We start from the raw sequence: 27,664 nt of genomic DNA on the forward strand, positions 1-27,664 counted from the left end.
AATGGAGGAAAGTAGAGTAGAGTTGGCAAAAAATAGACTAATTTTTTTTCTAACTCTACTATACTCTCCCTCCTTCCCTTCAATCTAATCAGAGGATAGATATTTTTCTATTGTTAACAAAGGGTAGAATATTTTTTTTTTTATTATACATTTTTCATGATAGCTTTAGCTAATTTTATTAAGAGTAAATTACAATTTATACCATATGCATGTGATTGGACTCTTTCACACCATATATAGGGAAAAAATTAATGAAGAAAGAAGATAAAGTTTTGTTGAACTTAGGTGAAAATATACTTTTGGTCCTTACATTTTGGGCTGATTCTCATTTTGGTCCCTATTTTGATTTTGCTACTATTCTAGTCCATAAAAACAAAAAAATCAATTCTATTTTGGTCCCTGCCGTCAACCCACTAACAAAAAACTCCTACATGGCAGACGAAGCGCTTATGTGTCAAGTCCACCCATTCAAATAATATTAAACTAATCCTATGTGTACCCTAAAGCTCATGTGACCCACACCTGACCATTCCATGTCAACTTCCCACCACTCAGCCCCACACGTGACCCCACTCATCAACTACCTCACATATCCCTTACCTAGACACACTCGAAGAACCCTAAATCATGCTATGCCTTTGCATCACCCACATGAACTCACACTAGACCGCAATAAAAAGAGGGAGGGTGGATGGAATCAAGCTCGGCATCATCCAAGGTATGCTTGAGGAGGAGAGCACGACGCATGTGCTATTGCCCCTCCCCTGCTAAACCCATTCTAGTGGTGTCCTGGATAGTGAACAATCTAGGCAGAAGGTTCTATGGGTGTCCCAATTACTAGGAAAATTGGCGTTCTTTGTTTCTATTTCTCCTTATTTTTCTTCATTAGTTATTTTTTATAGTCATTTACTTTGTTTTGGGTTGATGTTGGTTTTGAAGTATTTTTTGTTTTTTTGTTTGCACATTGTGTATGTTGATTTGGTTTGAATTTGGGTTAAATTTCAGGTTGGTCGGAAGTGCAAATTTTTCAATGAGTTGATGATGAGATTTGTAAGCATGGTAAGGTGTTTATCCTAGAACAGAGGCAAATTATTCTCAGACTCTAGGCTGAGGTTTTAACCTGCAAGAAGAGGGAGAAGTGTTTGACAGTGTACTTGATATTGATATTGGTGCTGTGTGGGATCTGCCTTTGTGTGATTCTAGCTTTAGTGGGTTAGATGGGTGGGTTATGGAGTACTATGTTTTGATCAATGTGGCTTTAGGTAAGGTTAAGGCAGAGAAAAGAAGTAGAATAGCATGCATTGGGCCAAGGTGTGGCATGCTTTTTGTCAGTGTGTTTCCATTTGGCAATGTGGAACATTTTGTTATCTTATGTATTCCAATCACCTTGTATTTTAGTATGAATGAAATGAAATTAGATTGGTCATTGTTAAATTGGTGTGTAATCGATTGAAGTTAAATTGTTCATTGTGTGTAGTGGATTGAACTTAAGTTACCAATTTTGTCAAACCATGTGATACCAAGCAACAATGTACAACATATATAGACAACATACAAATCCAACTACACATTTGGGGCAGTACATGATTCTGTCCAACACACAAAAGTTTAAGGCATTGACAAACTCCTACAAAATAATTGATTGCTATACCAAAAACAACATGTTTAAGGCACTTACAGAATCCAACAATTCAGCCATTATTAGGCAACAAAAACAAATTCAGTCATATCAAGAACAACCAACTAACAGTACTTAACTCCCACTGTGATTGGAATACCAAAATCTACATAATTCAACCATACTTCAGCCATCATTACAACAAAAAATAGGCCATATCAGCCAATTACAAATGTTCAAATTCACTATTACCAACCAAAAAAAAAAAAAAAAAAAGAAAAAGAACAAAAAAGTGGACACTATAGCACTCCACCAATTTATACCCTCGGACCATGCGCATATGATTAGCTCTCAACAAACCTCAATACTTCTCTATACCTTGATGCTTTTCTTGATACAATAAGAGTTTCATTTGTGACAGTCCCCTTCTCTTCTTTGGATTGGAGGTGTTCCTGCTTGGATTGGAGGTGGTAACATTGGGTGGTGCACTGATGGTTGTTGGATTGATGGTTGGTGGGTTGCTGGTTGCTACTTGATGGCTACTGGTTGACTTGCTAGTTGCTAGTTGGATTGTTGCTAGCTGGTACCCTTGTGGGATTTGGTTCATTGATGGTCACTCCTCCACTTGATCCATTAGCATGGGCTCTATCAATTGTCTACAGGCAACATATACAACTTAGTTAACATCAAAACTCTAAATTTCAAAACATGTAGACACGTGATAGGTTTTACCTTTTTTGGTCTAGATCTCCTTTGGTTTAGGCCACCAGGTAATGAAGAATTCCCTCCAACCTCACCTTTGTAACTTCTTTTGTTGTAGCCTAGCTTCCCACATGACTTGCACCTCTTAGCAATAATTACATCCTTGCTATGACCCTTCCTTGGTTCATTAGGCTCCAAGGCTCTCTTTTTCTTAGGCCTGCCTAGTGGCATTCTCTTTATGAAAAGTTACATAGGTGGGAGACCAATTGGGGTTCACATATGTTGACCATTTATTGGATCAATCATGGGCTCATAGCAAACTGTGTAGGTGCTGACTTTGTAGTAGTCATTGGTGTACTTCTTAATTGCCTCTTTGTTGAAGAATAAGTATGAAATTGCATGGCAGCATGGGATATAGTGATATCCCATTTCCTACAACTGCACATCCTTTTAGCCAGGTCTATAATGAAGCTCTGTAAATTATTCTTCACATTGAACTTTGTGTCAAAAGTCCAACAAGCTAACCATCTACCACTGCCCATCTTCTCCCTATGTAGTCTTTTACAAACTTTAGGACATAGCTCAGACTCCACCTTCAAAATACTGTGTCTATTTTGTTGGAATCTGTTCATTAAATACAATTTGATGTCCTCAAGCTGCAAACATAAACAATGCACATATTAGTGCATGATATAGTTTATATAACCAAGTCCTTGTACCTAAATTCATAAAATATGCATACCATGCTAATGATGGGCTTCCCTCTGAATTTTAGTATCTTGCTATTGAATCTTTTACATATGTTGTTGAGGACAGCATCATTTAGCTCATCACTTTTAAACATGTGCCTAGCCCGTACTATTGTGATATGCCCTTTCAACCAAACATATGCACCCTCATCAATGTCCTTCATCTCATTCATGACCCTCTCAAATTTATGTGCATATATTGTTTTTGCTGCTTTCCAAAACAAATCCCTAATCAAGATACCGAGATGATGCTTTCTAAGGTTGTTGTACAAATATCTACAACAAATCCTATGCTTACACTGTGGTTAGTTATCTGCAAATTTCTGCACCAACCCTTGCCAAGAAAGACAATAGTGGTTAGCATATATTCATTACACATTAGCTTATTGTATTCAATTAAGTTCAAAATAGAAATATTGGAGATACCTTTTGTTGGTTTGATATGAATGTCCACCTCTTGTTATCACCGATGTTAGTCAGCAACAAGTTTATAAAACATGTCCATGAGTCCTTGGTTTCAACTTCCACCATTGCAACTATTAGAGGAAAATATTCTTCATTAGAGTCTCTGGCAACTACAACAATCAGTTGGCCCCCCAATCTTGGTTTTTAGATGGCAAGCATCTAGACCAACTATTGGCCTGCAACTTATCAGGAATCCCTACTTACACCCATACTAATAGATATACAACCTTTCAAAAAAGGGCACCCCAGTCTGTAAGTTCATCTCAGCTACCAAGTCTCCTTCATTAAAGGTGTGTTTCTTCATTAGAACTGTATTACTAGGACTGGATCTCCTTAGTTCTGCACAATAATCCCACAACTGATTGTATTGCTCTATGCAAGACCCATCAACAAACTCCTGAGCCCTTTCCCTAGCCTTGTTGGGCCTTCTCTACACTGATATTTACTACATACTTCTCATGCACAACATCTTGAATGTCCTTCAGCTTAATATAAGGTTATCTCCTTACTTTTTTCACTAACTTCCTTGCAAGGAACTTGGTAGAACACCTTGGATTTTTGTAGCCCCTAGTACATGTGTGTTTCAATTTCAAGGTCTTTAACTAGTAACTCATCTCCCTTGACATCTCTTCTAAGTTAGTTGTAAACTTGTAGGGAGGTTGGCATCTGATTCTAACCCTTAATTTATAATTCTTCACAAACTTCACCCCTTATTCACCATTAGGGTGTGTTTGAATTGGGTGAAAATTGTTTCCGGAAATCATTTTCCGTAAAACCGGAGTGTTTGGCTGTCACGAAAAATAGCATTTTTCAGAAAATGACTTCCAGTTGACCATTATTTTCACCTTTGACCCAGAAATCATTTACTCCCCTCATTTTCACTTCAAATTACTTCTGGAGAGAGAGAGAGAGAGAGAGAGAGAGAGAGAGAGAGAGAGAGAGAAGAGAGAGCCCAGATCAGAGAGAGAGAGAGGGACGATTGTGCCTCGCCGTGCCGACGAGCGGCGTGGTGCATGATCGCGATCGTCGATCGAGCGGCGCGATCGACGATCGCGATCGACAAGCGCGCTCGTCTCTCGTCGATCGACGAGCGCGCTCGTCGGATGATCGCGCCGCTCGTCGGACAAGCGTTTTGCCGGATTTGATGCATTTTCTGGTAAAACGTTTAAATGAACCAAACACCAAAATTAATTTTCCGTAAAATGAATTTTGTGACAGCCAAACACATGAAAACGTTTTCCTTTCCAGAAAATAGCATTTTCGGAAAATAGCATTTCCGGAAAATAGAATATTTTCCAGAAATGGTTTTACGCGAACCAAACACAGCCTTAATTGCATACTTAAGAATAGCCTCATTGAACTGTTTAGGTGAAATAAATAATATGTCCTTCTCAAATACTAGGTGTTTAAGATTGGAAACTGGTCTAAACACTGGGAACTTTTTCCTCTTGGTGACATTGTTCATGTTGGACCATATCCATGATTGATAGTACCATCACCCTTATTGTCACTATCACCATCACTCTTACCCTCACTATCAGATGATGACTTAGTTAGACTTAACAGCTCCTTACTTGTGTAGTCTGAGTTCATTACACCAACACCCATCTGATCTGTCATTTGCGCCACTACATCACTGTCATTGTCACTACTATCTTCACCTAAATATCTCTAGTTGGGGTCCATTTCCCTAGCCCCTTCCACATCACTATCTCTAGTACTCTCATTACTATTAGTGGTGACAGCCTCATCCTTTTGTGGTTCCTCAACAACTAGTTCCACACCTTATCTCCTACACCTAAGTACTTTAACTTCTAAGTCACTTTGGTTATCATGGACATTAGTGGGAGCAGCAGGGCCTTCACTATCATGATATCTATCAGCAGCATCCCTACCACCCTCATCAGAGTATTGATGACTATCCCAATCACCACTATCATCATAGAACTCCTCATCCCTACCACCATCCCTACCAGCATTCATACCACCCTCATAGAAGTTCTGATGACTATCCCAATCATCATCACCACCATAGAACTCCTCCTTATTATTAGAACCACTACTACAAAAATAGCCTTAACCATTATAAAAACCATCATAAGCAAGTTCAGGTTCACTACAAGTTTACCCATCAAGTTCACTAACATCCAAAGGCCTTACATCTTCAGGCTCTACAACAAGATCTAGAGTCACACCATTACCACCATTAATAAGGATAGGCTTATGTACTGGATGCTCTACATATACATGAATTTGTCCATGACCCATTGCCAAATCAGTCATGAACATTACATCATGATCATCATTAATCAAGTAGAACATCCTACCCTCCTTATTATCCCCATGCATTTTGTACCAGAGCCTACTCACAGATGTATTCCCAAAATCTTTACAAATGGCCTCAATTTCTACCTTAGACCACTTTTAGGATCACAATCATCTACTACCTCCACATCACGCCCTACATACTCCTTAGGATTTTCATTGAAATACCCACCATGATGCACATACAAAGTAAAGAACTCGTCCATTTTGCATACATGAAACATATAGTCAACATATTTAATCCAATACAGACAAAACCTAACCAAATAGTCAAACATGCACTGACACTATTACATTCAAAACAATATTCCTCCAACATGGAATACAAAACAATATAAAATTCAAGCTTAATGATAACAGGGAATACATGAACCAACTTGATCCCTTAAAGGCCAAATAGAAAACACCAACCAAACAGACAACATTATAGAAATAAAAGCATAAAAAATAATTTAAAATAGTGGTCCCTAACCCATGAGAGAGACAGATATGGTATGTGTTGAGAGAGAGAGAGAGAGAGACATAGATACATACACAGAGATAGAGAGAAAGTGAAAAGAAGTTACCTTTTCAAGCTTCAAACTTAGACCCACTTCTACACACTTGAAACTTCACCCACTGCTACACACTTGAAACTCCAAATCACAGATTCTTGCGACGTTCTCCTTCTTCCAATCACATTATTGTTCCCTCTTCAAATAGCGAGATTCAAAGTGATTTTTCTGTGAATCAGTATCTCAGTTCAACGATTTAAGTTTCTATTGACAATGGGTTTGATTTGAGGATTTTAGGGTTTAGGGATGAGGAGGAGGGCGGCAAGATTATTTGGGGATTTTAGGGTTCAACTGAAATTTGAGGGTTTTAGGTCTGAGTAATCAATGAGGTAGTTGATGAGTGGGGTCACGTATGAGGCTGAGTGGCGGGAAACTGAAGTGGAATGGTCAAGTGTGGGTCACGTGAGCTTCAGGGTACATATAGGTAGGGGTGTTCATGGTGCGGTGCAGTGCAGCTTTAATTAGGTCATTATTAGCATTGCACTTTGCAGTGTGGTTTCGCCAAAATCATAACCGCACCGCACCTCATTTTTGTAATCACATGTGTGGTGCGGTTTAGAGTTTAGCTAAAACTATAACCGCTCCGCATGTCATTTTTGTAGTCATATGTGCGGTGCGGTATTTAAAATGCGGTTTGAATGATATAAAACCTATATATTTTTTGAATTCTGGGCTTTTCTTGCCTAACCCAAAACTGCTTTTCCCTTTGTTTTGGGCCAAGTTTTAAGCTATTGAGCTAGTTTTTCTTTATTTTGGGTTGGTTTTCCTAATCAACACTTGATAGGGCTATTAAACTATATATATATATATATATATATATTTGAAAACTAAAGTTATTAAACTATTAATAATATATTTAATATTAAAAAAAATAAATATATTATAATATAGAGAGGGTGCAGTGTGGTTTGTGCAGTTTTCTCATTATAAAACTGAAAACTACATTGCACCATGCGATGTAGTGCGGAGTGGTGCATTGTTACTCGTAGTGCGGTTATGCCATTTTGTGGGTAGTTTTGGTGCAGTTTGTGTAGTTTATGTAGTTTGGTGAACACTCCTACACGTACGATTAGTTTAATATTATTTAAATTAGTGAGATTGACATATAAGCGTTTTGTTTGCCACGTAGAAGTTTTATGTTAGTGGGTTGATGGCAGGCAGGGGCGAAGCCAAGGGGGGTCGGGGGGAGTTGCCCCCCCTAACCCGCCTAGAAAAAATCCTTAGTTTTTAGTTAATACTTATTAAAAACCTTTGCGTACTTTTTTCTTTTAATAGAAATAGCAGTCTAGATCAAAGTAATACATCTACTTGGACTATCTTTCTTAAGCTGAGAGGAATATCATCTAACCAAAAGCTCTACTCACTCACATTTAATGATAATTTAGTCAACTAAAACTCCACTTTGTTTCTTTGGCCTTGAAATAGAGCATAATTCTACTTCTAAATGAACCAATAAGCAATTACAAGTCCTCCACTAGCATGCTTTTCACATGTATCATTACAAATCCCTCCCCCCCACAGCCCCCCCCCCCCCCAACTTAAATCTTGCTTTCGCCACTGATGGCAGAGACCAAAATAGAATTGATGTTCTGTTTTTAGGGATTGGAATAGTAGCAAAATCAAATAGAGACCAATATGAAAATCGGTCCAAAATGTAGAGACCAAATGTGTACTTTCGCCTTAAACTTAAAAAAAAAAAAAAAAAAAAAAAAAAAAAAAAAAAAAAAAAAAAAAAAAAAAAAAAAAAAACTTTCGTTTACCGCCCTTTTAAAGAAATGTGGACCATCATTTAAACCATGAGGAATTCTTTGATAAAATCCATAATAAGCCTTTTCTGGTGATCGATCCCTTACTTTATTCCTTCTCTTAATATTCTATGCTGTTACTTGTTCAACCAACTATGAATCCATAAAAAAGGAAGGGAGAAGAACAAGTCAAGCATAACATTAACATAGATAATGGTATTTAATATCCATATGATGTCGTTGTAATCTGGTTTAAATTTGTTTGCCGAAAAAGTTCAAGTTATCATTTTGAACGTGATCTTTGTGTCTCTCAAAATGGAGCTTATTTGCATTTCCCCTGCCGAGCTGCTGGGGGTGACAGTTACTCTATCTTTGGTTGGCACTGCTGCTGCCTATTTGTATTACAACAAACCCAAAGGTGTGAATACGCATCCTCTAGCTATCAATCAAAAAAGTTGTCATCTTTTTATCTGTATTTGGAAATATTACATTATTTTTACATGCACACACACATACATGATGAAGTACGTACATGCATGTCAACATGAATGCGCGTTTGTTGCTGTCTAATGAGTTGTTTGAGAGTATTGTGTTTGGTGTTCCTCAAAAAAACAATTATGTGTTTGGTCACTGCATTATTATTTGTTTGTAACTATCTTAAATGGATTACAACAAAGCTAATGAAAACGTCTTAAAAGATTAAATATGCATGTGTTGATTTCTTAATATTAAAAAAAAAAAAAAAGAATCTTTAAAATGGATTATATATTGGAGTTTGTTATTTGAACCACTAATTATTTGCGTGGTTTAAAGAGTGGATTGGCCATATCTAGTTTTATGTCTGATAAGGTTTTCATAAAATGGTTTGCTTCAAACTTTTTTTTTTTTTTTTTTTTTTCCCTTTTTCGCGAAAATGCTTTCTTAAATTGTTTGAAAGCATGATGAACGTGTAAAAAAGGTGGGTTTGACAAAGTATTGATTACGATATATTGACTTTTTTTTTTTTTTTTTTGAATCCTTTGCTGAATAAGTGAAAGATTATTAAGTGATACAGTCATAGGCCTAACTTAAACCTAATCCAAATATATAGTATGTAAACGTACAAAATGTTAATCATAAATGACCCTTGCATCAATTAACTTTATTGAAATTAGATTAGGCTATAAATGCTGGTCCAGATATTATTACAAAGAGAAAATACATGTAAAATTTTTTTCATGCAAAACAATTATTTTTCCTTGATGTTGGTTTAATTTCTAATGATCTGAGTATTTTCATATGTTCCAAATTGAATTCTTTTTTCCTGCAAAATGACTACTCGGTGTGATGTATCTTCAGGTTGCTTAAATCCGGAGAAGTTTATGGAATTCAAACTTGAAAAGAAAACTCAACTAAGCCCCAACACTGCAAAGTTTAGATTTGTTCTTCCTACACCTACTTCAGTATTGGGTCTTCCCGTTGGACAACATATAATTTGCAGGTTCAAGTAACTCACTTTATTAGTATCTGTAGTTTCAAATTATAGTTTTCTTAGTGGCCAAAAGCAATTATACCTGTTATGATATTGCTTTATTGGCAAAGATTGATAAGTTACCCAAAAAATACTTACCTATCTCTTGCCATTCTTCCTACTCTCTTTTTTTAGTAATTTAACACAACGCACTTAATGCGTACTTGTCTTCTACAAAACTGTTTTTTGGTGTTTTATTCACGAGAATATATACTTCAAAGTTCAGTAAGGTTTTGAAACCATCTTGAAATATATAGCTAACTATTGAAATCTCAAAACTCTGAATAAAGAATTTTGTTGTGCATGTGCACACTATGATTTTGATGCATGATATGATACCAATGCCTTTTCACCACCTAAGACAACTTGATCTTCCCTTTCTCTAGACCAGTAATTGTTTGACCATTTTGTGAACTGTTCCAGTTAAGCAAACCAAATTTGTTCGTTGCAACAGGATTTCCAACTCTCTTTATGTTTGCTTGATCAAATCCTAAACTTGAATACCCCCCATTCTGGAATTCCTCAATATTTATTCTCTCTATATGCTTATGGATACCAAGTTGATGAGACAAGTGACAAATATTAGAAAACATGTTTCCATTTTGTTAAGCAGGGGAATAGATAGCGAAGGTTTAGAAGTGATTAGACGGTATACCCCAATCACTTTGGACTCTGATGTTGGTTACTTTGAACTGGTTGTAAAGGTATATCTTATCTCCCTTCAATATTTACACATCTTTGAGCATTCCATTCTGATTTTTTTGTTTCAGTCGGAACTTAGTTTTTCATTTTGTTTTCTCATAAAAAAAGATGTATCCTAAGGGAAGGATGTCCCACCATTTCAGAGAGATGCGCGAAGGTGATTACTTGTCTGTTCTGGGCCCCAAGGTACATGCTCTGTTTTTGGAGATAATCATATGTTAGGCTGTGTAAATGCACACACAAATTAATGTTAGTGTTAGACATGCAAATATCTTTATTAATTCTAGCCTAATCTAAGTGTATATTTGTATAAAACTCCATTCTGAAAACTTGAATCCCGATCCTTACCTTCCACACTCTACAAGCACTTATATTTGTAAAGTAACTATCACGCCAAGGATGCATGGTGATGGTTCATAATTTTTTTAATTTACATGAGTTGTCATCTTGAAGTTAATGATAATATTATTTACTAGACTCCTCACTTAGGCTATACTGGTGTGTCTATATGTGTGTATGTGTATATAAATGAAATATGTGTGCCCATTTTTATAGAGTTTGAATTTAAATTTCAAAATTTTCAATTTATTTTTATATCCTTATTTAAAAATAATAATTTTCAATTAGATAATTGTGTTATTTTTAGAAAGTATAGAAAAGAAGACACTAAAACTAAAAGGGTTCTATTCCAATTATATATATATATATATATAGATAATCTCCAAATTCTAGTCATCTATTCTTTGATAATCCTTTGTTATAATCCAAGGAAAAAACACATACTAATTGTTTGTTACAATAAGGGACCCAACGCGGGGCATGCATATAATCGCTAACCCTATATATACTAATTTTAGGGTTGTAGTACTTGCACTACAAGTAAGCTTTTAGTTACTTTACATGCTTTATAAGTACATGAGTAATGAGCCTACAATGAGTTTGAGTCTCTTGGGCCATAATATTTAACAATTATCAGTTAGCACCAAAACATTGTGGAAGATTGTTCTTTTTCAAGTGCAGTAGAAGATTGGCTGTTCATCTAAAGTAATGGGTGATACCCTTTTGGGTCAGCATTAGCTACAAAACTTTAATCTTGATCTAGTATTGAAGCTTTAATTAATGTATGTCAACATCAATTGGGAGTAAAGAATGATTACATCTATATTCATTAGGGTCAAACTTTCTAAAATGTCTTTGTTTGAGAATCATATGTATTATTCTTTCATGCTTAAAGGGGAATTTCAAATACAAACCTGGCCAAGCTCGAGAATTAGGAATGCTTGCTGGTGATTCTGGCATAACCCCAATGTTTCAGGTACGAACATGCGCATTCAAAAAGCAGGAACCTTGTCTTGTTTATTGTCATTATTGATTTATTGTTATGTTTTTTCTTTTCCTACTTATCAAGCATTTTAACGTTTTTAAGGATCTTACATATACTGCTTTATTTCTTTGGTTCCAGATCATTCGAGCCATACTAGAAAACCCAAAAGATAAGACCAATGTGCATCTAATTTATGCCAGTGTCACATTGGATGACATGCTGTTAAAGGTAATTTGCTTGCTTCAATTATTCTTTTCTTGGGATGAATTAGAAACTTTAGTTCAATCAAGCAAACAAGTACAGTGGTACCCTAGTACAAAACATCTAAAGTAGCTGCAATCAGAGAATCATTTACAAGCCCTATGATAAAAGCCAGACTCTTCCAACTTCCAAGCCTTCAACATCAACCCACACGAGCTTAGCTTCTCAATCTGTCATCTGCCTATCATTCTAGAAAACACACATCTACATCTATATATATTTAAAAGCTGAAGTGTAGTATTTATTATTGCTACTCTTCTTTTGAGTCACGTCAGTGACCATATCACCTACTTATTTTCAATCATTTTTCTTTTATTTTTTTGACTCTTTTTATTTATTTATTTACTAATTTTGTAGTTTATGGTTACATTTTCTCCAATTTTCCCCATTCCCTTTTACCTTTTCATCTCCCCACTACTATTAACATTAATATCACTATTCCTTTACCCCTTCATCTTCCTTTTATTTTGACTATTCTTATCTCCATCCTCTCACTATAAATTTGCTAATCTCTTTCACTCTATACATATTTTATCACACAAAAAGGCTATTACTCTCTTTCTTTATCGTGTTTTTCTTTTCCTTTTTTGGTAGTTTTAAAAAAAAAAAATTTTTTTGTATCTTTACTTTACATTGATGAATTTCCATGTTCTTTAGAACTCTACTATTATTCTCCCTCTCTCTCTCTTTCTCTCTCTCTCTCTCTCTCTCTCATATATATATATATATATATATTTTTTTTTTGTGTGTGGATTTTTTATTTATTTTTTATGTTTTATATCTTTACTTTAGGTTGATGAATTTGTGTGTTCTTTAAAACTCTACTTTAGGTTGATGCATACCCCTTCAAAAAATAAATAGGATTGAATTGAATTTCACGCTCCAAACTTTTTGGTTTTTTGTTTTCAAGATTTTATTTCTATTTTTATTTTTTATTTTTTATTGTTAAATGCTATCATATTGCATTATAAAGATAGAATATATATAAAAATATAATGTTATTCAATTATATAACATGACTTAGATAATTTAGTGTGACTATATCTTTTATTTTGACTATACTTCTTCTTATCTTATTTTTTATTGTTAAATGCTATCATATTGCATTATAAAGATAGAATATATATAAAAATATAATGTTATTCAATTACATAACATGACTTAGATAATTTAGTGTGACTATATCTTTTATTTTGACTATACTTCTTCTTATCTTATTTTCTATAAATTTATCCAATTCAGGTCTCTCCTGAAAACATAACATGATTTAAATAATTTGGTGTGACTATATCTTTTATCTGGATTATTCTTCTTCTTATCTTATTTTCTATAAATTTATCAAATTTAGGTCTCTCTCGAAAAATGTGATTATTCTCTTTCTCGATTATTTATTCTTTCTTGCAACTTAACTTTAGGTTGATGAATCATTTTTTTTTTTATAACACTATTTTGGGTTAATATACAATTTTATGTGTGTTTTTGAGTTCTCCATCACAAGCCTTCTCTCTCCCTTTCATAGCTTTTGTTTGACATAATACTTAGTTATTTTGAAAGTGAAAATTAGAATTTATATTAAAATACAATCTTGCTATGCATTTGAATGTGTTTCTCAACTTTTGAGTAATATCAGGTGTAATTTTGTAATGAGTTTTGATTATCATGATATCTTATTTTAGAAATGAGAAATTTGAATAATATATTTGAAATTTAAAGATTTTTTTTTTTGAGTAAAAAACTTAAAGAATTTAATTGTAAGAAAAAAAGAAGAAGGAAAACACAACTTACCATATTATAATTTTAAAAAATATGGACCACCTCAAAAAGAAATAATTTCAATCAAACACACCTAAAATATTAAAATGATATATTTATATATATATATATATATATATATAAAGATGGATAGATGAAAAATGATTTTAGAATTTTTTTTATTTTTAGAGAGAACATATTATACATCGTACCACAATTTCAAAGTAATCATATATTCTCACACATCATATGGATCTGTGACTAGTTCTCATAAAAATAGTGACTTCTGCTTCCCATAGATAAAAATTCTACTAAAACTGCAGAGAACAACCCCATAAGCCCGTTGAAAAAATCTTTCATTAGTGGATTGTAATGGCGTTAAGAAACAGGATGATTCTCCAACAAAGAACAATAGGAAGTGAACCTCTAGTTAATTGCATTTCAAGTAGCTGAACAGTTGTATAAAAGCAAAAAGAGATTAAAAAAGAAAAAAGAACTGAACGTTCCTGATTTGAACTAATAGGCAGAGTTAAGCAGCTGCTTTTGTATACCAACTAGACCTTCAGAACTACCAGGTTGCCAGTGCCTAATACCAGCAAAAACTCTTGAGGCACTAGGATGTATTCAAGTAGATAAATCGAATGCAAATCCTCTATACCATTTTTTATGTTTCTCTTTATATTCCACTAATTATGATATGTTATGAGTTTAATTTTGTTCCATTTTTAACTTTATTTATTTTATAAAGAAAGTTAAATAAATAAATAGTAAGTTATAATTGGTGGAAAAACATAAATAAAAATACAAAAAGTGGTATAGATGATTTGTATTCAGCTATATCATAGATTATTCTTTGAACATATTTTTGCAAAAGAGGTCTCTTTGGTTGTCACAACTCACAACTCTTATTTTCTTTCTATGTATCATTGATGGGTAATGCATTTGTTATAAACTTTTGCAGAAGGAGCTAGATGCCTTTGCTAGCAAATTCCGTAGTCGTTTCGAAGTCTATTATGTTTTGAGTCAGGTCAGTTCCTTTGCTTCAACATTTCTTTCAAATTTATTTTTTTCCTTTTCTTTTTGTTTGATTATTTTAAAAACAATGGTAAAAGATATCTTTTGGTGTATGTTAAATTACCGATTATTTCAAAAATTTAAGTTTTTAGAAAATGATGAATTTAATCAGTTAGTCATAATTTTAATACTCTCTCTTGCTTGTGGCCTAAACTTTCAAGGATCGAATTTAGGATCTCTTGTTTTGATACCATGTTGGATTACCAATTGTTTTAAAAACTTAACTTTCAAAAAATGATGAATTTAATCACTTAACTATAATTATAACAGTGTATGTGTCACACTGTAAATTAATGACACTGGTATAAAAGATAAAAACACATTTTGAAATATGCATAAATGAAACTTTTGAATCAACAAATAATCAGATTGGAATATATGTATATGAGACTTTTAAGCCTTGTGTACTTGAACACCTTCCATACTTGCACCTTACCCCAAGGATGACAGAAAACTAACTCTACATCTTGCCTCTGCTCTCTCTATCCATAATGACCAGCCTCCTGTGGCATGGAATGGTGGCACTGGGAAGACTATATCCAGGGAAGTTATTCAAAGCTTTTGCAAACCAGCCCAAGATACACAGGTTGGTCTCTGAAATTTTTTATTTATTTCCAAGCAAAATTATCAAAAGTTACTTCTCATGTAACTCCAATTGTTAGTTTAGTTATTGAGTCGCAAAATATATTTTACTGATCACTTAGCCAAAACTAATTATTTTGCAGATACTGAGGTGCGGCTCAGCAGCCATGGCAGCTCAACTTAACTCACTTGGATACAAATCAGAGATACGATTCGAGTCCATGGAGTGGAGTTGCTGTGATTTAGGTCATGGAGTGGTCCAACGCATTCTTCGAGATTTCATGAGAACTTGAAGGGCACTTTGATTTTTTACAAGTAATTAAACACCTAAATATATTTTTATTATTTTCAATTGAAAAATATTTTACATCGAAAATTATTTTACAATGAAATAAACAGAGCCTCACGCTTCAGTTTAAAAATCAAACCAAAGCAGTCGATTGATAGAATCAATTTAACGGTGAATGAATGCTTAGGGCGATCCAGTCCTAGCCAAACAAAAATTTAAGAATTATTGTCATTCTTCTAATACACCACTACCCATTATGCTGCTTTCTGATAATAAACAAAACCCATGAACCAAAAATCATAACCATCAATTGGAGCAATCTAGGTGTACTCTTTAGATGAACTTTCTTTCACAGTGACGGAATTGATGATGTCAATCTTATTTAAAAGTATTATAATCTATCTAGAAACAAAACATAAAACATGTTAAAGAAATCATTAAAAATGTATATTTAGTTTAAATATTAAAGCCATGTCTAAAGTTAATTGACATGCATAAATAATTATGACAGATGCCATTGTCTTAGCATATATATATCATACCAATTAAATATAGGAACTACTTATCAAATAAATAAATAAATATAGAAACTTGTCACATGTCATTGTAATATACTTGGAAAACGAATAAATTTTATCACAGCATGTATCCACCAATTTTGGGATCAAACTTTTTACAAGTAATTAAACACCTAAATATATTCTCAATTGTAAGATATTTTACATCAAAAATTATTTTTCAATGAAATAAACAAAGCCTGAGGCTTCGGTTTAAAAATCAAACCAATTAGCAGTCATTAGAACCAATTTAATAGTGAATGAATGGTTAGGGCGATCCAGTCCTAGCTAAAAACCAACCACATTAAAAATTGATCAAAAACCAATCAAAAACTTGACTTTTTTTTTATTATAAATTTCACAAAAAAAAATTATCCTTATTATTATAAGAATAAATAAACTAAATTATTCATTTAAATTAAGAAGCCAAGAGTCTTGTAACTTAATTGACATGCACAAAGTGTTCGGAGGTTTAGGTGGAAAAAGTTTAAATTGAGAAATTAAACACCAAGTAATATTAACTAGTTAAGTTACAAGACCCTTGACAAGCCTAAAAAAAAATTATTTTTATTATTATAAGAATAAATAGACTAGATTAACTTAAGAAGTCAAGAGTCTTATAACTTAATTGACACATCTCCATGCACAAAGTGCTTGGGGGGTTTAGGGAGAAAGAGTTTAAATTGAGAAATTAAACACCAAGAAATGTCAACTAGTTGAGTTACAAAATTGTTGGCAGACCCAATAAAAGTTAGGGCACATTTGGCAAACTGTAACAGTAATTACATAAAAATATGAATAGGTATTACAAGGAATACAAGATATTGTAAAGTAATACTTATTACTATTCATTTGTTTGGTGATAACATAATAATAGAACCTTGAAGATATTAGATTTAAATCAAATTTAAGATATATTTTAAGAAATATCTAACTCATATAATTATATTTCTTAAAAAATAATATTTTTTTTAAAAAATTTGAAAAAGAGATTAGTTATTTTTTTATGATTTTTTATTTTTATAATTGTTATGTGCATATAGAAAGTTTGTTTATTTGGAAATAGATTAATTTTAGAAACTAAGGGTCTATTTGGTAAGAGTATTTAAATATAATTTTTTGTTTTGTAATCCATAAAATTATGGGTTCTACACTTGAATTTATTATTTGGCTAATTTTTTCTAAATACAGTTTTCAAAAAACTGTATCATATTTTCCTGATTTAAAACAAGATTTTGAAAATGGCTAAGGAGGTGTTTTCAGAATACAGAAAATGTTTTTAATGATATAATTGTAAATAAATTGAAAACAGTGAACCCCATATAAAATCAAACTCTTTTATCTCTTAAATTAAAGAGTTTATTTTTATCACAAAAAAAATTCTCACACTTCAAATTTGAAACTTATCATTAAAAAAAAAATGATGAGTTCTGTTCCCTTATTATTATCCACATAAAAAGTAATCTACAGATTCTACATGTTACTTTTTGTATTTTTTTTTTAAATCTCAAAAATAGAAATGGTATCCCAAACAATTATTTTTTGTTTTTAGTATTTTGAAAATTGTTCTTAAAAATGAGAGCCAAACACGTAAAATATAAAAATTATTATCTGAAAACTAGTTTCAAGTTCAATTTTTTGAAAAGTTTTTTTATACTATTTTGAAAACAAAAACAAAAATGCTCTTACCAATTAGGCCCTAATACATTTACTAAGAAATAACTATTATAACCCTTTTAGAGATGAATAGTTTTTCATCATTTTAAAGAATAGTTATTCATAAAGAATGATTATTCCCTGTAATAAAAATATGACCATTATTACATTACAATGCTTATTACAGTTTACCAAACGTACCCTTGATCTACACATTTAATACTAAGGAGGACGTTATTTTTAGCGGAAAAAGTATAATATCTTCCTTTTTTTTCTTTTTTCTTTTTTTGTTCCAATGTGGAACTTGTAGTCCTTCGTATTAAAATCTCTAACTTATTTATAGAGCAAAAATCATTGCATCTTCCTTCGGTGCCTTCGGGGACATCCGATAAAATTGGAACATGGAACTTTTATCACTTAAAATATATATATATATATATATATATTTACATTAATTTTGCATATTTTAAAATTATTTATAATGCATTATCTATACTTTCATCACAGTTTAACCTCCAAATAAGTGAATAACGCTAACTTTAAAACTTTGAAAGTGTTCTGTTTTCTGGTTATTTAAATAGTTTGGTTTTTAAACCATTGGATTTGTACGTTAAGAAACTTTCAAGTTTCAACAACCAAAGGTTTGAGAACGTGGTGAAATGGTCAAAGAAGCCATGTTACCTAGGGATGGCAGTGGAGCGAGGGCAGATCTGAAGGATGGGGTCTTCACCCCCACCCCGCATGATTTTGTTTTACCCCATTGTCGCCCTGCCCCGCATGATAGAAAAAATTTTCTTACCTCATCCCCACCCTTTAGGACCTCGCGAAGCCCCGCCCCACTTCGTAAAACTCTACTTCTTGTTAATTTTCTCACTATTATTACAATTTTTTTAATAAATTCTATTTTGTTAATAAAAATATACTTGAAATTACAAATAAATTTATCCCATCAAATCAAACTATTTTTTAGCAAGAATTGAATAATATTATTAAAGTGTTTAACAAGACAATACCACAACAGAAACAAAAATCTGATAATACAAAATCAATGATTCAATAGTATATAAATTTTTTTATAACAAAGACAAAATAAAATGTTAAAATTGGTACCGTGGATGCAAGGGAAAGAGTGTCGGAGTCGCCACCTAATTATATGGTCTAGGAACCATGAATATAACGTTCGGAAGGACCTTTGGTCTTACTACCAGAGTATGGGTTCAAAGTTTAGATACGCTCTTGGGAAGATGTTAGGCACCCAAGATCGCCTAACCCTAAGGTTGGCTTCCCATCATTGTGTCTTACATCCTAACCTTATTAAAAACATGTTCAATACTTGCATCTATACTCACACACACACTAGCACACATCTAAGCATACAATCATGACATCATTCATCCCAAAACACATATCCATCCTTAAAGCAATAAAGAGCTGAACACATATGAGAAATTCTAGCATGTGAAACCCCATCTTACATCTCAAGGCAAGGCAGCAACCCAAACATGGTAGCAAAACAAATCACATCATAAATCAAAACAAAGCATAAACTTCATACACATATATCAAGGAAGGATTAAATAATCAACATGCATATTCATGTGAATGCATAACTTACCTTACTTACCAAACAGCACCTCAGCACTTATGGCATTATGAATGGGCATGTGAATGCATGTTTATGGCATCGAAGCAATAAACAAGCATAAAACCCTAATCTAAACATGTAATAACAAATAAACATGTTAAAAGATGTACAAGCAGTTATGGGGCTTAAAATATATGAAAAAGAGGCTACATAGAACAAAAATATGAAAGCAGAAACAAAACAAAAAAGAATTACGGTTTCTGGGTTACGACATCACGCACGCTAGAACAGGTCTGGGTACGCATGAGTTCAACCTGTGTGCGCAAGCTAGATCATGCGTACGTAAATCCTTACCTAGAAACCCTAATTAACACAAAACAGAGCAAAAACCAAATAAGATACAAAAACGTAAATCTAGCAACCTAACATGCTAAAAAACATAAAGAAAGCCTAAAACTAACCTAAACAAACATATATAAACATAAACTAAACAAAGAAATAGATTAAAGAAAAGATTAAAGGTAGAAAAGGAAAAAGAAAATTTCAAAAGAATACCTTAAAGCAAAAGCTCCTAGGCTTGATTTTTGACTGATCCCTTCAATCAAATCTCTCACAATTCATTAAAATAGTAATTAGTAATCTAAAACTCAAAGGATTAAGGCTAGAAAAGGTCTTAATCAAATAAAAAGACTTGAGGGTTTTTTGTAAAAAACTCTCTTTTTGATTCATTATTTTCTAGTGAATTTTAGGTTTTTTTCCGTGGGATTTCTGTGTGTTTTGAAAATGTACCATGTAAGACTTTTTATAGTTGAAAAAATGGGGTTTGGAACGGCTCCCAGACGAGGTGGGATTCATTCCAAACCTCAACCATTACTATAGAAAACTTGCCTTTCATATGCTTTTGAAACCCTAGTTGCATACGCAAGAATGTGCCTGCCTACGCATGCTTTAGCTCGCGTACACAGGCCGCGACTCACGTATGCAGGCCGAGAACCACTTTGGCCATTTAATTTTCCAAAAATAGATTTTTGCTTATTTAAAATGCTATATTTTCCATTTTAACACTCCTTAAGTCAATTTAATATCTAATTGGGTTCTAAATTGGCCTTGAGCCTTATTTCCAAAATGGGGAATGGGGGCCCGAGTCATAAGGGGTACACAATGCAGTGTCTACAGGTACCTTATTTCCAACCTTGCTAGAGAAAAAAAAGAGAGGTAGAAAGCCCTTTTGGGTAGAATAAAATAAGCTGATGATATGTTTGTTTAAATAGTAGGGTTTTAAGGTATGAAAAATTTATAATTTCACCCTTATCAATGCGGGGCGGGGTGGGGTGGTACGGGTTGGGTCTAAAAAGTCTAAATCCATCCCCGCCCCGCCCTGTGCTGTGAGGCTAAAATCTCCCTCCATCCCTACCCTACCACCTTTACGGGACGAGAAAAACCCTCTTGGGACAATGCGGGGAAGGGCGGGTCAAGCGGAACGAGGCAAAATTGTCATCCTTAGTGTTACCTTTTAGAAAAAGGTTGGGTTTAATGCTCTTGTACTGAACCCAATACCACATAGACACGTATATTGGACATGTATTTGGATTGTATTGTGAAGAGTCCAAAAGCACTGGATCCAAGCCGAATCCATTACCTCTATCTCTCCATGAAGTTTGGGATGGTTTTTCGCCGACAATGTAATTGGTTTAAAGTTTAAATGTTTAACTAGCTATTGGTCCGTGCATTGAATGATTTTTTTTTTTCAATAAAGTTTTTGTAATAACTAAAACAAATTATAGTGTCTATTAAAAAAATTATAATGAAACTAAGCAAACGGTTGTTTCTTTTTATGTCAAAGATATTCAATTCCTTTTTAATTTCTTTATCATTTTTTATTTTAATAAAATATTTCCCAATTAATCATATATTTGTTATCAATCTGATACGGGAATTTTTGATTTGAAAGAAAAAATAACGATGGCAATAGCCTTATTATTATATATATAAAAAAGTTAATGATGCTTCATTTTAAAGAAAAAAAAAATCTTCTAAAAAACGGAAAACCAAAAAAAAAAAAAAAAAATATATATATATATATATATATATATAATAAGTAGAAATAAAGAATTGAGAAATGTACCGGTACTTAAAGAAAAAGCTAAACAAGAATTTAACAATTATTGTCACTCTTCTAATACACCACCACCGATTATACTGCTTTATAATAATAAACAAAACCTATGAACCAAAAATTATAACCATCAATTGGAACAATCTGGATGTAATCTTTAGACAAACTTTTTTTCACAATGACGGAGTTGATGATGTCAATCTTATTTAAAGGCGTCATAATCCATCTAGAAACAAAACATAAATCAAGTTATGAGAAGATCACAATGTGATTTTAATATTAAAACTAAATATACAAAAGTTAATGATTCCTTTTAATATATATATATATATTCACACACAAAAGTCAAGGTAGAAATTGCATTACAAATGAAAGGGTAATTCTGATGCCACAACCTCTCCCACAACTTTTTGCACAACTTTCATATGTGGCCAGCCACCTCAGCACCTTGGGCCCACCAACATACCACAGCACTTAACTTTAATTATTTCAAATTTTCAATTAATAAATACCACCGTAACTACCTTTGCTTCTTCTTCCTCCCAAAGCTCATATGTGAAAAAGCTTCAGCCCCAAAACAAATTGCAGCGGCTGGAGTACGGTGGTGCGAAAATGGAAAAATCACCCCGGAAGACACCATCCCATGCCAGAAAATAAAAACCCAACCTTGAGAAACATTACCTCTCCGCCGAAAAACCAAAACCCACTGCTCCTTGAATCCGCGAAAGACATCGTCCGTCTCAGATTTGCTTTGCAAGAGTACTGGCACGGTGGCTCGTAAACGGAAATCCCACGCCATAAAACGCCATCCCAAATCGGAAAATGAAAACCCATCCTTGCAAAACATTAATCCATTACCGAAAACAAAAACCCATTTCTTAATGAGCTTACAAATTTTGTGTGTTTTAAATTCCATCCAATGGACTTAAAAATCTTGTTTGTGTTTTGAATTCCATCCAAGTAAAGGAATAACTTCAATTGAGCTAATGTAACTTCTGGGCAGATTCGTGCTGCTCTTTTGATATGGACTAGGCATTAACAAGCTTAAAGGAGGAAAATGGATGCATAGCAACTATAAGATTGCTCTGGTACAGAAGGAAGTCAAATAAAAAATTAAAACTTGTTCTTTGTAATTTGTGGAACATTCCTTTTGTTTGTTCTTTGTGTAATATTTGCTTGTTGTTATGTTGATTTGCTCAAAGTATAATTCCAATTATGTTGTAGTATTGTGTATTGTTGATAAGATTCTAGTTCAGTGGAAGAAAGGGAAGAAGAATTGATACTTGGAACAAAGAACAAGGTAGAGAGAAATAATAGGGAAGAAACAATGAAATTCTTATCTACATGAGCTTTACAATCCTTGCAGCTATATCTGCACCAACATGCAGGCACACACACCCCCTGGCAGCTATATCTGCACCACCTTGCACACACACGCACACTCCCCTGCACATCCTAACACACACAATTGTCACACCTACACACTCACACCCCAACAGATATATAGGCACCACTTGTGCACACCCTTACACTCACTCACAAATATCTACAAATATCAATAGCCTACAACTGTCAAATACCTATTTACAAATATCAGCAAATATCCACATATGCATACATTTACAAATATCTGCAAATATCCAGAGTCACACTACAGTACCTATCAATTGTACAAATGCAGTTAACTGTCCAAAAGTCTTCAAAATCCATAGTCTGTCAATTACAATATATACGTTTTTTTTTTTTTTTTTTTTTTTTTTTAATACCAGAATTGAAGGAATACAAACTATACAAATGCTGGGTGCACCCAGCAACAAGGACCAGGGAACTTAAGAGCAAACTTGGCTGTGTTACAAACTGAGCCTAAGATGACCCGAGGAACAAAAAGGGTCTGTTGCTGCAGAAATGCCAAGTTAGAGAGCAAGGTTATTTGCTGCCAGTTAGGACTACACTGCAAATTACAAACACTAACTAAACCTTTACTACAACACATGATCAAAATTCTGCAGAATCCCAAACTCTTTGCTTTAACAGCAGACACTACTAAAGCTTCTTGCGTTGCTGCAGTAATTGTAGAAGCTCCACTGCTGGCACAACCTGAGAACATGATCCTTCTTTATTTGAAGCTTCATAACAAAAGAGGTCCTCTTTGGTCTAGCTTTCCTAGCTCTTGCTATTTTGATAATAAGATCCCAGCCTCGTCCAATATTCTAGTGATTAAACTGAATTCCTTTGTTAGGTCTGTCATGGTTTTTCTTTGTTTCAAAAGCTTCCTTGAACCTGCAAGTCCAAGATTGGGCAGTTAGTATAACTTCAGTGGGTTTAGGGGTTTTGCCATTCAAATTTGCTATAAATTTATAAAATCTCTAAAATAGTTAAGGGGAAAAAATTGTACCTGAGATTCGTTATCAACTTTCTTCTTTTGATTCATACCAACCGTTTGATAGTGATGACCCTACAAAATAAAATGAATGATAATATATATTATAATAAATACACTCAAATTAGCAACGTAAATTTCACTAAAAATTTAAAAATAGCTAACTGAAAAAATGCATACCTGAGATACATTATCATGGGAAAGAAAAGGGTGCATACCAAACTTTTGACTTGTTATACTTGTTTGAAATGGAAAAGTTCCTCCTTGTAACATATTTTGTTGGCCAAAATATGGATGTATCCCAGGGATATTAGGAATTCCACTTATGTTTGGCCACACAAACGATTGGGGAAAAAATTGACAACTCTTATCACCAATATGCTGTGATTGTGACTGTTGCATTTCAAAATGCTACATTTTATATACAATATAATTGCATTTCAGTATACTTAATTTAAACCTATTAGCAACATCTTGATAATAGAAAATAAAGAGCCTTACATTAAAGTTAAAACTCTCATGCATTTCAAGCATACCAAATCCCATGGTAGAATTTGTATTATGCACATTTCCAACCTTAGCAGAATCCTACAAAAGCACAAAGTACAAAAGTTAATATTGGTAATAACAATGATTAATTATCCAAAAAAATAAGTAAATAATATAATTATAGCCTAACCTTCTCACAAGTTTCCTCAAGAATTGAAGTCTCAACTTGGTTAACTACATTCCTTTCGTTAGTTATAGTCTTCATTTTCATTTTCTTTTCCTTTTCCTTTTTTTTCTTCACAGCTTGTTCAACCTTTGACATCTTCCTTTTAAAAGATGGTCGCCCCTTTTGAGAAACAACCACTGGATCAAGAATTTTTCTAGCTTCTTTTGATGTTACATGACCATTGTCACATGAGGTGGAATCATTCTGAATATCTATAGAAATAGGCTTATTGCTACCACAAGCATTCCCCCCTTCCTTGAGCTCCCCTTTCATTTCACATATTTGTGTCATCACATTCTTATATACATTTTCAGAATCCGCTGCCAAATTAGCAACCTCGTAAAAGGCATTACACATCTTTTCATAGCGACATGCTTCAGGTTTCAAAGACCAATTGTCATAACTTATTCGAACTTTAGTGTGCCTCCTTTTGACATTTTTATTCCATCTGTCTAAGATGTACTTGTCTGGTATTCGATAAATCTTCCTATGAATAAACCCTAATATTTGATGCCTGTATACTATCCCCTTGAACTCAAATAGCTTGCATTTGCATTTAACTTCACTGTTATCCTCATTAAAATACACATGAAAAATTACGCTCTGCTGATCTTCTCCACGTGATATATCTTCACGTACTTCATACTCTGAAAAATTGTCATGTTCTCTGCATGAAGACAAATTGCAACAAATACTTCCAACTATCTCATTTTGGAAATCTGTAAATTTTTTCAAAGTGTAAGCACTCTAAAATTGTTTCTCCATATCATAAATAGTTATACAAGAAATCCGTGAATTGAAAGAATTAAAATCTTCAACAGTTTCATTATGCACCTTTGCTGCCAAAGCATTCTCATATTGTTCAACAAATTGTTTTAAAGTAGTTTTCTTATTAATGTATTTATCAAAGAAAGCATTCATGCTTTCACTTCGCTGCGTTGTTGACATTCCTGCCTAAAACATATCTTTCACAAAGGCAAGCACCCAACGATGCCGCTCATCATACAACCCAAGTAACCATTCATTGCTTTCAAGTTGATATTTCTTAATGAATCTGCCCCAACTTTCTTCAAATTCTTCTTTTGTCAATGAATCATGAACAACATTTTTCATACATAATTTTATTAATTCATAGTCTTTGAACCCTTTAAATTTGTCAGGCAACTTATTCATGATATGCCACAAACACCATCGATGTCGTGCATTAGGGAAAACAATCTCTATCGCTTTTTTCATGGCTTTGTCTTGATCCGTAATAATTGCATTGGGAGGACATTCAGACATGCATGCAAGCCAAGATTTAAATAGCCATATAAATGAATTTGTATCTTCTCTTAAGATCAATCCACATCCTAGCAATGTTGATTGCCCATGATGGTTCACCCCAACAAATGGAGCAAATGGCATTTCATGTTTGTTAACCATATATGTAGTGTCAAATGTAACTACATCACCAAACTCTTTGAATGCTGCCCTACTCCTTGCATTAGCCCAAAATACATTTTTCAACCGACCATTATCATCAAAATCCATTGCATAGAAGAATTCAGAATTGTCAGCTTGCATTTTCAAAAAGTAATGGTGCATTGCACTAGCATCTCCTTCCCTAAGATGTGAACGTCTGACTTTTTCCATTTGATTTCTACAATCCTTTTCTAGAAAAGACAAATTCTCATGTTCCCCTGCTGCAACCACAAATGAATTAAAACTCTTGTTCATTCTAATATCAGCTTTGTCGTGTAATTCAAGCTTTTTTTTCACATGTGGATCTATTATTCTATTGCATTTGTAAAATTTGGTCTTACTAGGACTCAATCCATGATTATGGTCAAGTACCATGGATCTAAGTATCCACTTTCCATTTGGGCATAGAGACAACCTAAGTTGAGCTTTGCAATCTGTTTTTGTTTGAGGTTTCAATTGAACTGGATTGGTAGATCTAGTCCTTTTAATTCCAGGACAGTTTAATCTAATCCTTGGCTTTCCAGCATAACTACAAACAATGGTCACATACCTCACCACCCCATCGTTCCCCTTTTTAGAAGTTCTTTTAGCCACTGCAAAACCTTTTTCTTTAGCATATCTTCTATAATATATCACAGCATCATCAATGGAGTCAAACATCATTACCAACTTAGGGTCTTCTGCTTTGTTTTCCACACCTTTTGTTTCTACCATTTCATTCAACTCCACTATTTCATTCTCAATATTATCTTCATTCGACTCCACCTCCACCATATCATTCTCAATATCTTCATTTGAATCCCCCTCCATCATATCATTCTCAATATGATCTTCGTTTAATTTCACATGTGAGAAAACATTTGATATTTCATCTGCCATGCCTATACAATATAATTCATAACACATTATCAAAATATAAAGTCACTTAATCATAAGAAAATTAATAATTCTAAATATTATAATTTATCCTTTCAAAAATTTTGTGCTTCATAATCTCATTTCCAAATGCAATAGAAAAATGGAAAACCTAGTTATTACAGGCAACAAATTCACAACTTCAAGATTGCATTTTTTGTTGATATTTCAATTTAGATTTCATTGAAACAGAACAGAGTACAAGGAGAGTATATAAAGCAGTGGAGGACCCTAAAACAAGGAACCTCCCAGCAACAATTTAGTTGAGAACAGAACAAACAATGGACAAAGTAAACTAATATCACAACAGTACATAGTAAACTAACAGAAATGCACAATAATTTTTACTGAATGAGAGCAATAATACAGGGGAAAACAAAGAATCAAAGAGTAACGAAGAAATCTAGAGAAAATACTAGGAAAAGCGGAATGAAAAATCACCTCCTTGGATGGCAGATGGTGATCAACTCTGAGATTTGGAAGAGAACTTTTTTTTTTTTTCCACAATAGATGGAGCTGATACGAACGATGGTTTTCGCGGGTTTGGGGAGCGGTGGGTTTTGGTTTTTCGGTGAAGAGGTTATGTTTTTCACGGTTGGGTTTTTATTTTCTGGTGTAGGATGG

The 27,664-nt window shown here is 33.5% G+C and overlaps 3 protein-coding genes and 1 long non-coding RNA gene across 4 annotated transcripts; 1 reads left to right on the forward strand and 3 right to left on the reverse strand.

Moving 5' to 3' along the window:
• Window positions 1-8,430: 8,430 nt before the first annotated feature.
• On the forward strand, window positions 8,431-15,739 carry LOC126724456 (NADH--cytochrome b5 reductase 1-like). The gene is made up of 9 exons (XM_050428985.1): window positions 8,431-8,576; window positions 9,497-9,638; window positions 10,282-10,372; window positions 10,479-10,556; window positions 11,605-11,685; window positions 11,833-11,922; window positions 14,669-14,734; window positions 15,281-15,367; window positions 15,507-15,739. The coding sequence occupies exons 1-9, from the start codon at window positions 8,474-8,476 to the stop codon at window positions 15,654-15,656; spliced, it is 888 nt and encodes a 295-aa protein (XP_050284942.1). The 5' UTR covers window positions 8,431-8,473; the 3' UTR covers window positions 15,657-15,739.
• A 7,386-nt stretch (window positions 15,740-23,125) lies between these two features.
• On the reverse strand, window positions 23,126-24,273 carry LOC126724457 (uncharacterized). Its single transcript, XR_007654991.1, has 3 exons — window positions 24,127-24,273; window positions 23,962-24,021; window positions 23,126-23,846 (listed from the first exon to the last, which is right to left on the reverse strand). It is a non-coding gene; the product is annotated as an uncharacterized LOC126724457 (long non-coding RNA).
• Window positions 24,274-24,613: 340 nt separating this feature from the next.
• On the reverse strand, window positions 24,614-25,609 carry LOC126721922 (protein FAR-RED IMPAIRED RESPONSE 1-like). Its single transcript, XM_050425008.1, has 2 exons — window positions 25,444-25,609; window positions 24,614-25,380 (listed from the first exon to the last, which is right to left on the reverse strand). The coding sequence occupies exons 1-2, from the start codon at window positions 25,607-25,609 to the stop codon at window positions 24,614-24,616; spliced, it is 933 nt and encodes a 310-aa protein (XP_050280965.1).
• A 6-nt stretch (window positions 25,610-25,615) lies between these two features.
• Window positions 25,616-27,004, reverse strand: LOC126721923 (protein FAR-RED IMPAIRED RESPONSE 1-like). The gene has a single exon (XM_050425009.1). It carries the CDS (start codon window positions 27,002-27,004, stop codon window positions 25,616-25,618), a length of 1,389 nt encoding a protein of 462 aa, XP_050280966.1.
• Window positions 27,005-27,664: the final 660 nt, after the last annotated feature.

This window comes from Quercus robur, chromosome 4 (assembly GCF_932294415.1).
Source record: "Quercus robur chromosome 4, dhQueRobu3.1, whole genome shotgun sequence".
In the NCBI taxonomy this organism is placed as follows: Eukaryota; Viridiplantae; Streptophyta; class Magnoliopsida; order Fagales; family Fagaceae; genus Quercus; species Quercus robur.

Excerpts from the sequence above, each read along its gene's own strand:
- LOC126721922 (XM_050425008.1), bottom strand. The coding sequence starts at position 25,609 with ATGTCAACAACGCAGCGAAGTGAAAGCATGAATGCTTTCTTTGATAAA. Across the intron at positions 25,381-25,443 it reads TTTCAATTCACGGATTTCTT|ATTTCCAAAATGAGATAGTT; the intron begins GTATAACTATTT and ends AAAAATTTACAG.
- LOC126721923 (XM_050425009.1), bottom strand. The coding sequence starts at position 27,004 with ATGGCAGATGAAATATCAAATGTTTTCTCACATGTGAAATTAAACGAA.
- LOC126724456 (XM_050428985.1), top strand. The coding sequence starts at position 8,474 with ATGGAGCTTATTTGCATTTCCCCTGCCGAGCTGCTGGGGGTGACAGTT. Across the intron at positions 11,686-11,832 it reads GCATAACCCCAATGTTTCAG|ATCATTCGAGCCATACTAGA; the intron begins GTACGAACATGC and ends CTTTGGTTCCAG. Across the intron at positions 11,923-14,668 it reads TGGATGACATGCTGTTAAAG|AAGGAGCTAGATGCCTTTGC; the intron begins GTAATTTGCTTG and ends AAACTTTTGCAG.